General features: G+C 48.0%; 2 protein-coding genes across 2 annotated transcripts in view; both read right to left on the bottom strand.

The window, feature by feature from the left end:
* Nucleotides 1–2,021: 2,021 nt before the first annotated feature.
* Nucleotides 2,022–4,747, bottom strand: LOC106808962 (ubiquitin-protein ligase E3C-like). Its single transcript, XM_014811893.1, has 4 exons — nucleotides 3,628–4,747; nucleotides 3,298–3,424; nucleotides 2,677–2,807; nucleotides 2,022–2,271 (listed from the first exon to the last, which is right to left on the bottom strand). Exons 2-4 carry the CDS (start codon nucleotides 3,341–3,343, stop codon nucleotides 2,101–2,103), a joined length of 348 nt encoding a protein of 115 aa, XP_014667379.1. The 5' UTR covers nucleotides 3,344–3,424; nucleotides 3,628–4,747; the 3' UTR covers nucleotides 2,022–2,100.
* Nucleotides 4,748–4,947: 200 nt separating this feature from the next.
* LOC106808959 overlaps nucleotides 4,948–12,711 on the bottom strand; it is an 11,665-nt gene continuing 3,901 nt past the window's right edge. Inside the window, exons 2-8 of the mRNA XM_014811890.1 lie at nucleotides 8,526–8,532; nucleotides 7,965–8,424; nucleotides 7,466–7,805; nucleotides 6,549–7,341; nucleotides 6,135–6,353; nucleotides 5,679–5,968; nucleotides 4,948–5,589 (exon numbers count right to left, since the gene is read on the bottom strand). Coding sequence (XP_014667376.1) covers nucleotides 4,948–5,589; nucleotides 5,679–5,968; nucleotides 6,135–6,353; nucleotides 6,549–7,341; nucleotides 7,466–7,805; nucleotides 7,965–8,424; nucleotides 8,526–8,532 — 2,751 coding nt within the window. The remainder of the gene's footprint in view (nucleotides 5,590–5,678; nucleotides 5,969–6,134; nucleotides 6,354–6,548; nucleotides 7,342–7,465; nucleotides 7,806–7,964; nucleotides 8,425–8,525; nucleotides 8,533–12,711) is intronic.

The raw sequence follows: 12,711 nt of genomic DNA, 5'->3' as shown, positions 1-12,711 counted from the left end.
TATTGACACGTAGCGATGACCAAACTGGTATTTACACATCTTGCGGGAGAAAGTTGTTGCAGGCTACCAAAACCACAGTACTCGACTTTATCTTGACGGCTCACCCTTACCCTTGATACCATAATTTCCCTTCTGCTCGTCTAACTCGGACCACTAATTGACCCTAGCAGCTACCAAAACTGGTAATTACTTACACATCTTGGGTGGAAGGTGAGCAGGCGTACAAACCATGTCACTACGACCTTTATTTGACCTTTACCTTGAGCATATTTCCCTTCCGCTCTATAACTCGAACCCTAATTGACCTAGCGTGACCAAACTTGGTATACTTACACATCTTGGGGAGAAGGTGTGTCGTGTACCGAAACCAGGTCACTGCAACCTTTATTTGACTTTGACCTTGACCTTCATCATATTTCCCTTCCGCTCTATAACTCGGCCCCTAATTGACCTAGCGCAACCAAACTTCGTATACTTACACATCTTAGGGAGAACACGGGGGATACATGTAGTTGGCGACAACTGCCCTTTCTAGTTTAATACGGTATAATATTAAAGGCATAATAGGTCCATTAATTATGCAATTTTAACGAATGCTAGAGTAACTGGCCTCTTGTGTAGTTAATAAGTACATTACCTTATAGCCAAACGCGTATTAGTTTGTCCGATATCACTGCTAGTTACTAAGAAATGTCGAATTGAAATCTGCAGTCCAAAAATCGGTTGGCCACTTTCAAAAAGCTGCCGCGATAAGGAAGTAGGCTGTGTTTGGGGCCAACACTATGGGGGGATCGCGGACTAACCACGGCCACAGACTAAACATGGAAAGCAGACGGCACTACGTGCATTTACGTATATTGGTCAAACGAATACACCTGTGTTCGAAATTGAAGACATGTGGGTACCCGTTCATTAGTACCCACGGTTATTTACTTGTGCCTCTGCTCAATACCGAGAATACACCCAGAGATACATTCTACTAGCTCATTAGTCGTTATAAGCATCCCGGAACAAACAATTCTCTGCTAAACACCCGTAGCAACATGTGACGTCACCGAACCGAAATCGAGGCTATATTGCTTGGCAAGCAATTTAGCGTTGGCGCCAGATTACCAGATTTACGGATTTCAATTCGACATTTCTTAGTAACTAGCAGTGATATTGGACAAACTAATACGCGTTTGGCTATAAGGTAATGTACTTATTAACTACACAAGGTGCCAGTTACTCTAGTATTCGTTAAAATTGCATAATCAATGGACCTATTATGCCTTTAATAAAATATAAATGGCACTGTATTGTGTCTATGAGGTGGGGCTTGCACCCAAAATGCACGGCATCAGAAGCGTATTAAGTATGCTTAATACTCATTACGTAATAAGCATACTTAATACGCTATTGACGGCATCGGATAGATTACCCATCCACAGACGCCACCACCTCGCAGTTTTTCCTTTATTATTATTCTTTCTATGAGAAGCTCTGGTCTGATGGACATTTAGGCTTACAGCTCACTAGAGGGCGTTGCCTAACAGAGCGCACGCCAACATACCGAGTACCGTAAACTCAAGTAAGGCTCAACTTCGAATCAATCAATCTTCAGTCAAAAGCTTTCCCGCATCCTTCGTTTCCCCCTCTCCCTCTTTACATTCCCTCGCTGCTGCTTGTGCCACATCCGGTAAGTCAATCCGAGTCTACAATCCAAGTGTAGAATCCAAGTTAATCCAAGTTAACCAGAGTCGATATCGGGGCGTAAAACGTATGCTTCTCGCATGAACACCATCTCGTATGATCTATCGATAAAACCTTCTCGAGCCTCACGTCCACTCGCACCCCCCCTCCCCTCCGGCCCACACACCCACAACCACCCACAACTCACACCCACAACCACCCACAACTCACGACACCTCCTCCCACACTCCCCTCTCACGGAGCAACGCCCCCTCCCCCGCTACGCGACCACCCCCTTGCACGACGACGAAATCCTCGCATCGTTGTCTCCCATCAGGGGTGCTGCATCAGCTGAGCTTCGTGGCGAAGCTTGAGCAGGTTCACGCACGCCACCGGGGGCGCCGGCGTCGGCCTCCAGGGGGCGCCGCATCAGCTGAGCTCGAAGCCGGCGTCGGACTCGATGGCGTAGAGCAGCTTGGTGGAGAGGAGGTCGTCGTTCGGGTACTGGGGAAGCTTGAGAAGGTTCATGCACGTAGACGCTGACGGCAGTCGTCGGATGTCTGCGCCTGCGTTACCGATGCTGATCGGTGGGAACAGCTCCTGTAGGGAGAGGTAAGAGACAGGTGAGAGAGTGAGAGGTGTGGGACAGGTGAGTGTGTGACAGACGAGTGTGTGACAGGGGAGTGTGTGAGAGGTGAGGGAATGATAGGTGACAGACAGATGTGACTGCTGACATTACGATGTGACAATATTACACATAGCAGCGCAAAGAAAACAGTGGTAAAACTTAGCTGCCACTACACACAGCCTTAACCAGAGCTGCCACGTAGCAAAGTAACCAGTAAAACATTCAGAGGTGACGATGACAGATATGATTACGATATGACATGTCGCTGCACGACCGATGCCAATGCTACTTGAGACTGATGCTCATCTCTCTGTGACAACATATATACCGATGCCAAAACTCAACCGGTAACGAAAGCGGGCATGAGCATCACTGACCTTGAACCCTAGCAGCGAGGGTCGCGAGCAGCTGGTGATGAATTTGAGCAGCAGGCGTTTCTGGTTTTCGGTGAATCCCTCGACGACGCGCCAGTACATGAGGATCGTCGGACGGTCCTCCGTGTAACCACCTACAATAGTGAGACAGGCGTGAGACAGATGTGAGACAGGCACGAGACAGGCATGAGGCACACGTGAGGAGAAGTGAGACACACTTGAGACACACTTGAGGCAGATGTGAGGAGAAGTGAAACACACTTGAGGCACACTTGAGGCAGATGTGACGCGATTTATATAACAGGCATGATGCACACTTAAGGCAGACGTTAGGAGAGAAGTGAGACACACTTGAGGGACACTTGAGGCAGATGTGAGGAGAAGTGAGACACACTTGAGGCAGATGTGAGCAGATGCACATTGTGTCCATATAATTAGAATTATTGCTGCGTATTCGTCCATTGCTTCTCTTCCAGCTCGGCCCGCCACGGCTCGAACGAAACGGTTGCCGTTGCAGCACATTCCAGTTCACGTAATACTAGGTGTGCTGCGCCGGGGCCGGCTCCTGTTAGCACTTCTTGCAGACGATGGGCACTCTTTGCTTGTATGCATGGGATATCTCACCTGCTTGCGCGCGGGCTAGCTTGCGTTTCTTGTACCACAGAGTCATCTTCGGCACATTGTCATTGGTGTCGCTGATCGTCCCGATTTACTTGATAATTGGTACCAGAAGGCATCCGCTATTGTTAACCTTTGAGAAGATACATGGTGTTATTAGTTTAGATGGCCGTTGAAGTCATTAGTTCTAGAGAGCATCCACAATAAGCGGTGCTCACCATAATTAGTCAGTCGACTCCGGAGACATATTATACATATATAAAGAACGCATGCAGAAAGTAAAGGAACTAGGAAAATGGACAGCCAGCGGGTGGCAAGAAGCTTGAGCTTACAAACCTTCCAGGATGTGTGACTACTTCTTCAACTCATACAAGACTCTTTGTTTTTTCTATCTTTACAAGACATGCCTTTCTTTTGATATTTTGCCGCTATCAACTAGCAGTTGGAGAAATGCCTCGACAAGCTGTCGCGGACCAGAGGAGGTGGAGGCGAGTGTCTCTCACGATGCACAGTGTATCCACATAGGTGACTCAGCTAGTGCCTCTTACTACACATCAGCACCAGCACTGCAGTGGCATAGTTAGTTTACGTTTGAATGCTACCGATCTAGCCCGGTAGATGACGCTCGCACTCGTGGGTTACGCGACTCTCTCCCCATCTTTGTCTTGCTGTTTGGCTTCTGTGCACGTTGTGCTATAATAAGGCTGGTTTGTTTCACTGAGTAGCTGTTTGTCCAAGTGTATAATAATTGGTCACTCATCTCCTTAGTGGTGGCGCAGGAGATGAGCTCGACCCGATGGCGAAGAAAGAGTCCGTTCGATTGCGTTGGAGGAATGTACATCAGCTGGTATTCTTAGATCGCATGAACGTCGTAAGGAATACTAGGAAATTACAATAATGCGAATAATTGTCAGCCGATGGTGAAGAAGTAGTTTGTTCAACCCTGATGTAATCCATCGCGAGCCAATCGTCGCTGGCGAGGAAGATACAAGTGACGAAGCTCCAGAGAAGAGTTTGAAGAAACACTGCGTAGGAAGAATGCTTCAACAAGCTGTTAGGAATTACCAGTTCCCGTAATACTGGGTGTGCTCCGCCAGGCCTCTAGAGTGGCTTCCACGGATGCTGCAGCTTCTGCAGCCATTGCTGAACCACGATAAAGCAGGAGAAGGAAAAGCCAGCAGACCATGGGGAGGAGGTGGGAAAGAGAGGAGGGCGACGACGGCTCGTTCAGATGCATGGTGGCGCAGTCTCGCCGTCCGAGTTCTACGTCCACCAGCTAGTCAGTCGAGTCCGGCGCCAAGCCTCCACCCATGTAATAATGAAGCGCTGCATATGTGCTGATTTTCGTCAGGCCTCTCACCTGTAAACTGCCTGGCTTGGTTGAACCTGCCAGAGACATGAGCCTCTGCCGGTATAGCCTACAGGATCACTGAAGCTCTCAAGCCTCGCCACCAACTTCAAGGTATCAGCACAAGGAGAGGAATATATTAATTAATGCACTTAGTGTCTCTCGCAATGCACATTGTGTCCATATAGACGATGCGCTTAGTGTCTCTTGCGATGCACATTGTGTCCATATAGATGATGCACTTAGTGTCTCTCGCGATTCACATTGTGTCCATATAGATGATGCACTTAGTGTCCATATAATTCGAATTATTGCCGCCTATTCGCCCGTCGCTTCTCTTCCATCTCGGCCCACCACTGCTGGAATGGAACGGTCGACGTTGCAGCACAATACCAGTTCCCGTAATACTGTCTGTGCTGTGCCGGGCCCCGCTCCTTTTGGCATTTCTTGCACACGGTGGGTGCTCTTTTCCTGTAGGCACGGGTTATCTGGCCTGCTTGCGCGCGGGCTAGCTTGCGCTTCTGGTACCACAGAGTCGTCCTTGGCACATAGGCATTGCTGGTGTAGACTGCCTGACTGCTGCACGAAGGGATGTCTGTGGCCAGTGGCACAGATATTGATGCAGGTGGCAGCGCAAGCTTTCTGCATGCAGCATGCATTTGGCCCGCGGTGTTATCGGGCGGCTCATAAGTGTGCTGCGGCTGATCAGCTGCTTGCGCCACTGCAGAGAGAGCCCATGCGGCTGGAAGACGATCTGCGCTGGCGGCTGCCGGTAGTGGGACGCTGATGCACTGTGGAGAGACGTCTGTGGCCAGTGGCACAGATATCGATGCAGGTGGCAGAGCAAGCTTACTCCAGCTGCCATCGGCCCTGTACCACAGAGTCGTCTCTGGCGCATTGTCATCGGCGTCTCTGGCGAAACCGCCGATGTTGTCAGGTCCGACCGAATCCTGTGAAAAACACAAATTTATTACAGATCCCGGCACGAGCAAGCATGCATTGGGAGTGAAAAGCAATTGAAAGACGAGTGAAAACTTACTTCGGCTACCGAGTCCAAGCCCTCCGGTGTAGCTGCACTCGAGTCAGTAATGAGGGGCTGCGTGTCCGGCCGAGTCACAGGGTTCGACGGAAGACGAACGCTACGCTCTACCGGAGGTAGAGTCAGGTCGTCAGCTAAACCCGCGTCTGCAAAGCTTTCGTCAGCCTCAGCATCAATGATGTCGTCCGTAGCCTCGTACTGGGCGGCCTCCCTGCTATCAGGATCCAGAGCGAGGTCCTGAAGCACCGCACCAGTCTGGCTGTACAGGTATTCGACACCAATGAGCTCTCCTGTAACGAATGCAATCGTGATGACATTACATATAGCTGTCAGCAATTTTTAACTCAAACATAGTGCAGTCAGAAAAAGGATTGTGCGAGCGAAACAGCACTGTTCAAATGCGGTGGTTTTAAGAAGTCGAATACGCTCTAAGTGAATATTTAGTAGGTACGTTACCCGTGTAAGCTGCAGGGACGTCGAAACCAGAGATGAGCGTCTTGCCTAGCACAGCGGAGCTCAACTCATTGCACGCATGCATGAGGCGGCTGTTGTAACTGCGGCTGTTGTAACTGCGGCAGTCTGGCTCGCTCTTGGTGGCTTTGGCTCGATCCTTGTTCCATCTCGCCAGGCCCTCCAGCAGGTACATCTGGTAGTGTACATCACTAGCACTTGTACCTGCAAGAAAATAAACAGAGTCAGAAAGCCACATCAACAAGTGAATGCAGAGTCGAAAATTTCTAATATAAACGACTCCGTAGAGACATTGCAAACGTGTGGACACTCGTGCCATACATTTACTACTACAGATCGCAAAATGAGTCGCTGCGTCAAGAACCACATACATATGCACTAGTATTATATAATAATTACCTGGTATGAACCTGGCGAGATGCAGGTGAAAGGATTCGAGACTGGACAAACCTCGAGCACACGTGTACACGGGCAAGCTAACTGTCCCCTTGACGCGGGTCCCAGTCTGGGTGTAGAGCTGGCACTCCGCAGGATCCTGTATGCAGGCCACGTGTTGCTCCTGCGATTCCCAGAGCACCGTCATGCGCTTCGCATCGAGAAGCGGTGTGCCGCTGGTATCGCATCCCTGCTCACCAGTGAATGCATCCAGCAGCTCCCCAATTAGCCGCGTAGACTCCGCGGTGCCGCGGGTCTTGCGCCGGCAGTGAAGGGCAAGCTCCTTCTTAGAGAGCCGCCGGACAACATCATCCTCCGATGGGTCCTCCACGTGCTGAGCGAGCAGTTCGGACCGCTTGGCATTTTTCAACGCCTGCAGGTCCTCCCCACTCCACTCGAATATGCACGCAGAGAGACGACTCATGAAGACTCCGTAGAGCTGGTGAGACTCTGTCGTGCAGCCAGCGGCCAAACGGCGCATGAAGTGCCACACATCAAGGCGGATGATGAGATCTGGCCAGGCAGCGAATATGTCTCGGATCCGGGGGTCACCGCAACAACCACGGCCCACGTAAAGGACTTCTGGAGGTGCAATACCTGCAGAGGAGTAGCGTTTGACAATGCCACTCACCATGGGTGCGAGACCGAAACCGTTTCCAGAGGTCAGCACGCTGTTCAAAACCTGGCCATACTCGTTGCCAATGTTCGTGGCCCACGCCGCCGTTCCGTTCACGTGACCGGCTAGTTTCCGCACCACCTTCGAATACAAAATGAAGATACGCAACAGTTACTCAGTGCAATACTATGAAATGACAATAATACAAATAATTGTCAATGACAAAGGAAAGAGTAGACGATATTAGTAAATTTTTCATAATCACCTTCTTAGTAGAGTCCATCTTCAGGACTCTACCGTAGGTGGAGGTGATCGATGCCTTGACTTCATCGATTCGCCGCATGACGTCGCTGCAGTACACCCTCAGCAACCAAGCAGCCTTGGGAACGGGTCGAGCCGTCGGAGGGTCCTGGAAGGCTGGCATACTGCACAGTAGATGACGGTCCTGGGCATCCTTGAATGCCTTGCAGTCTGCCAGGTAGTGACACGCATTCCGAAGCCACGCATCGGAGTGTGCCTCCTCCAACCTCTGCTGCAGCGCGGTGGCGCTGTTCCCAAGCGTGCGTTGACGCATGAGGGCGATGACGCGGACGTCGCAGGCGTTTCTGAACGACGAAGAATTATTATCATGCAGTCAGCGATTATTCATACGAGCATGTATAGCAACCATGCACAAGCTAAGTAATGATCAATGTTTTTGTTTAAAAAAAAACGTTATACGAGGAAATGCGAACTTCTACAAAATTTACCAATGAGATATTTACCGGTATGTCAAGAGCACCCGAAACTGGACTTGGTGACCAACGTCAAGCTGCTCCACTATGGCTCTAGACCACGAGATCAGCTTCCCATTGCAGTTCTTGCACTCCAGATACTCCGCGGCTAGATGGTAAAAGCCGTCTATGTCGAGAACCTGTCGGAGGCGTGGGTAGATACCGGCACCTGTCAACTCCTGCCCACGACAGCGTGGGTGAGGACAAAGCAGCCGGACCTTCCACATCCTCTGAGGCATCCACAACAGCAGACGGCTAGCGAAGTAGTGATCTGGACGAGGTGCTTGGTCGCAGTTCAGGAGTGGCTGTGGTGGGTAGAACCACTGCTGAGTCAGCTTGACGGAATCCAATTCCGGCATCCCTCTGCTCGAGAAATGGAACAGGGCACGGGAAACCCATCTGTGATCCGCTTCCGGCAGAGTTTGCCTCCAGCCCTCAGGAAGAGGATATTCTGCAAGCAACATTAAAACAATTCATGTACAACAGTACAACAATATATGAAGGACACAACATTGTTGTTGTTTTTTGTCGGGGACTTTTAGAATTCATTACCTGTTCTCTGAGGTGCGTAGAGTATTAAAACATATTACCAAAATTAGCAACAATGAAAATTTCCGTCGATCCTCATTGTCGATTGCTTCGCAGCATTATGCAGCACACATTCATTCACAGTACAGTATCCGTAATATTATTTTACAAGGCTGCCAACTCTCACGCATTCGGCGTGAGACTCACGCAATTGAGGCTAATCTCACGCTCTCACTCCGGGTCTGCTATTTCTCACGAATACAGAAAGAAACAGATAAAAAAAACGAGGTATACTCTAGAGCATTTCAATTCACTGAACGGTTCTATATCTCGTTCTTACTTGCCAATGAGAACAGTTTTATGTAAGTGAGTTTCGTCTAAGAAGCTGAAGTGAGGAATTTGATAAACTTGAAAAGTAAAAATTAAGTACTGTGAATGTGAGTGGAAAAAGTACTCATATTAACACAAAACTGCAATTTTATACCTGTAGATAATATAGTCATTTTTATACAGATTTGACTGTCACCTTATAAGGCCTAAAAAAGACGTTTGTTTCCGCTAACCCGACCGAGTCCATTTTAAATTGCCGAGTCGACACTTTTTATTGTGATCAGCAAAAAAATAACAAAAAATCTACAAAAAAAAGTAAAAATCCCAACGTGATATCGATCGGTGAATGCAATGATTCATTAAGCACCGCTGCGTCGTGCACCGCTTCCGGTAGAAATTATCTCGAAAACGATAGGGTGCTCGAATATAAAACACAGTGGATTAAACCGTATACAGCAGAGTATCCACTTCCGCTATTTTACCGTACAGTACTTCTGATTGGCTAGTATATTTATGTATGTGTATATATGTATGTTAGTATATTATGAATGTGTTCAAAAGGTTTTCTTATTGGAAACGTGATTCACGGAAAATAGCTTCCACGATCAAACAGGGCTAAAATGTGTTGAAATAAATGGGATTTGAACCTAAACATTTTCTAGATATATAGCTAAACCTTATGAAATTTGAACGTAATGTTGATGACGTCATAAAATGTGGTGTACGGTAAAATAGCGCAAGTGGATACTCTACCGCATAGTAATACAGATAAAATATCAGCCCTAGTCTAGAAGACATGTCCCACAATACTTCATGTCTACAATACAATATACAATGGGTCATGTCTTCTAGATCAGCTCCAAAATATCCACAATAAATTCTTATTTTACAGCAGCGACATTTAGGCACGTAGTTCACTTTTTTTTCACCATAGAAACACATGGACACCATGGACTCCTTCAGCACAAGATTTTCAAACAGTGTGGAGTAGGAACTCTAACTTAGTCTAAGTGAGGATATTTTATTGTGTGTGGACCCTGCTCAAGGATAGTCTAAATGAGCATAGAACTGAGATCACTAGACTCCTGGGTGAGTTCGTTATCCAGACCGCCCACATTTAACCCAGCGTCACCTACCAGTTTTTACCAGCTTTTAAATATATATATGTGCCATTACTATGAGTATGAGACATTGCCATACAAGTGCTACATACAACAGGCCAATACAGCTCTAAGAAGCTTCAATCAAGGATCACGGATCAAGGAAACAGATGTAGAACAGGTTGTGGATGGTGCTCATGCTATTTTCTAGCTTGCGGCGAGTTTAAATGTAATGACTAATGTGAAGGTCCATTTACTTATTTTTGAAAATAAGGAACTAGGACTAGGTCTAGGATAGCTCTAGTAACTATAATGTAACTCAACAAGAGTAGGGTTACAACGCGAGCCTATTCTTTTCTTTGGAGGAGCCCCTGACTGATTCACTCAGGACGGTTTTATGGTGCGTTTTTCGAGACTAGAACTTCCAAACTGGGTTTATTCTAAACACGAACCTTTCTCCGCTATCCTGGGTCTTACTATTAGTGTTGTAGTCGAGTCCGCACCCCCCGAGTCCGAGTCCGAGTCCGCACCCCCCCGAGTCCGAGTCCGAGTCCGAGTCCGCGCCACCCGAGTCCGAGTCCACACCACCCGAGTCCGAGTCCGAGACCGAGTCCAGTTTTGATTAAAAAAAGGAAAAAATCGGAAAAAGGGAAAAAATCGGGAAAAAAAGGACAAAATCGGAAAAAAGGGAAAAAATCGCAACAGTGCATCGTAGACATTCGAAAGTGTATAGCGATGTTTCACTTGACGTCATAAATCAGGTCACGTGTATTTGTTATGTGTTGTGGTTGGCAGAAGCGAAGCGTGCTGCTTGACATTTACAGATGAATGACCACATGTTCTGATAGAAAGCACTGTTTATGTAGTGCACGTACACGTGCGTGCTGCGTGCGTGCGTGCGCACGTACACGTGCGTGCGTGCGTGTGTGCGTTCGTCTGAACTTACACGTGTGTGCGTGCGAGTGCATGCAAGTACACGTGCGTGCGAGCGCGCGTGACACGTACAAGTGCCTGTGCACGTACACGTGCGTGCATGCGTGCGTGTGTGCGTGCGTGCGTGTGTGTGCACGTATACGTGTGTGTGCGTGCGTGCGTGCGTACACGTGCGTGCATGTGTGCGTGTGAACGTGTGCGTGTGCAAGTACACATGCGTGTGTACGTACACGTGCGTTCGTGCGTGCGTGTGTGCGTGCGTGTGCACTTACACGTGCGTACATGCGTCTGTGCGTGCTTGTGCACGTACACCTACGTGCGTACGTACACGTGCGTTCGTGCGTGCGTGCGTGCGCACTTACACGTGCGTACATGCGTCTGTGCGTGCGTGCGTTTGGATGTACACGTGCGCGCGTGCTTAACTACATATGCACGTACACATGCGTGCGTGTGCACATACAAGTGCGTGCGTGTGCACGTACACGTGCGTGCATGCGTGAGTGTGCCATGCCATGCATGCGCCATAGTCAGCCGAAAACGCAGAGACACGAGTCATTGTAACTGGTTATAATAGTTTAATACAGAGTATTGTGATACATAGTAAGTCCCAAGATAGCGGAGAAAGGTTCGTGTTGAGAATAAACCCAGGTCGGAAGTTCTAGTCTTTGAAAACGCACCAGCAAACTGCCCTGAATGATTCACTCAGGGGTTCCTCCACAGAAAACCATAGGCTCGCGTTGTAACCCTATCCTGTGTTTGGGTTACATTATTATATCTAGGGACCAGTCTACTTCCTGGCTAGCATTGGTTTATAATTTTATGACGTAATGGCGATGTCACGTGCAGATGGAAACGGCTGTGATTGATCATTTGTAAAGTGTTGCCGGCGAAAGTCGCTGGAAAATAGAAACGTTTCAAAATATTTTTGTCGTCGAGATTGTCGTCGGTCGTCGTCGCGTCAGTGTGCAATGGCTCATAGGAAACAATAGTTTCTAATTTTCTGAAAAGTCGTTTGTCGTTACGGTCGGTCGTTGTCGCTGCAGTGTGTCTTGGCCTAAACACGGCCGTAAATAGTGAAAAGGTTGTCGTGCATTTTGCACAACAAAATTCACAGGTTTTGTCTATGGAACTTGGAAGGCTATTGCTAGTACTAGTAGTAGTAGTAGTAGTACCTCCAAGAAACGTAGTCGTAGACCAATAAATTGTGCCCTAAAAATTTTTATATTCTGATGTTATTTTAGGGCCCAATACTACTAGTACTACTACTAGAGCTAGTTCTAGGAAGTAACTTCACGCACATTCGTACATCTACAGCGCTCTCGCGCACAAGCATTACACGCACACAACAATACAACCCAAACATTACACAACATACTAGCCTACCGAGTACCGGTACACTATTCTTAACACATCCGTTGGCTCTTTTATCAACTTTAAACTTATCTCTTTCCTTCCCTCCTACCTCGTTCGTCTAAATCCATTATCGGTGGCCACTCTGCTTCAGACTCTGCCATCACCAAGAGGCATCGGTCAAAGACCTGTATAGCTCATGTTATGTATCTTGCCACATACCGATGAAAATAAAGTTTATCTTATCTTATCTTACCAAGACAGTCTAACGCGCACGTGTCGCGCGATTTTATTGGCCGAAACATCACGTGTTTATTTTAAGCAGCTACGCGTTAAATCATTGGTCAATATATGGAACAGAATGGGAACCAGAATTGGAACGTACAGCCAATCAAATCGCTAGCCTTTTCCAATTTCGGTCTATTTGTCTCCCTCTCGCTCCCCTTCTCTCTCTCTCTCTCTCTCTCTCTCTCTCTCTCTCTCTCTCTCTCTCTCTC

Source organism: Priapulus caudatus, unplaced genomic scaffold, assembly GCF_000485595.1.
Source record: "Priapulus caudatus unplaced genomic scaffold, Priapulus_caudatus-5.0.1 Scaffold318, whole genome shotgun sequence".
NCBI lineage: Eukaryota > Metazoa > Priapulida > Priapulimorpha > Priapulimorphida > Priapulidae > Priapulus > Priapulus caudatus.
This window is presented reverse-complemented; position numbering and strand designations above follow the sequence as displayed.

What these genes read in the sequence shown, in the direction of transcription:
- LOC106808962 (XM_014811893.1), bottom strand. Translation starts at nt 3,343, where the DNA reads ATGACTCTGTGGTACAAGAAACGCAAGCTAGCCCGCGCGCAAGCAG. An exon ending in GCTAGCCCGCGCGCAAGCAG is followed by an intron (nt 2,808 to 3,297) that starts GTGAGATATCCC and finishes TCACTATTGTAG; the next exon opens with GTGGTTACACGGAGGACCGT. An exon ending in CCTCGCTGCTAGGGTTCAAG is followed by an intron (nt 2,272 to 2,676) that starts GTCAGTGATGCT and finishes CTCTCCCTACAG; the next exon opens with GAGCTGTTCCCACCGATCAG.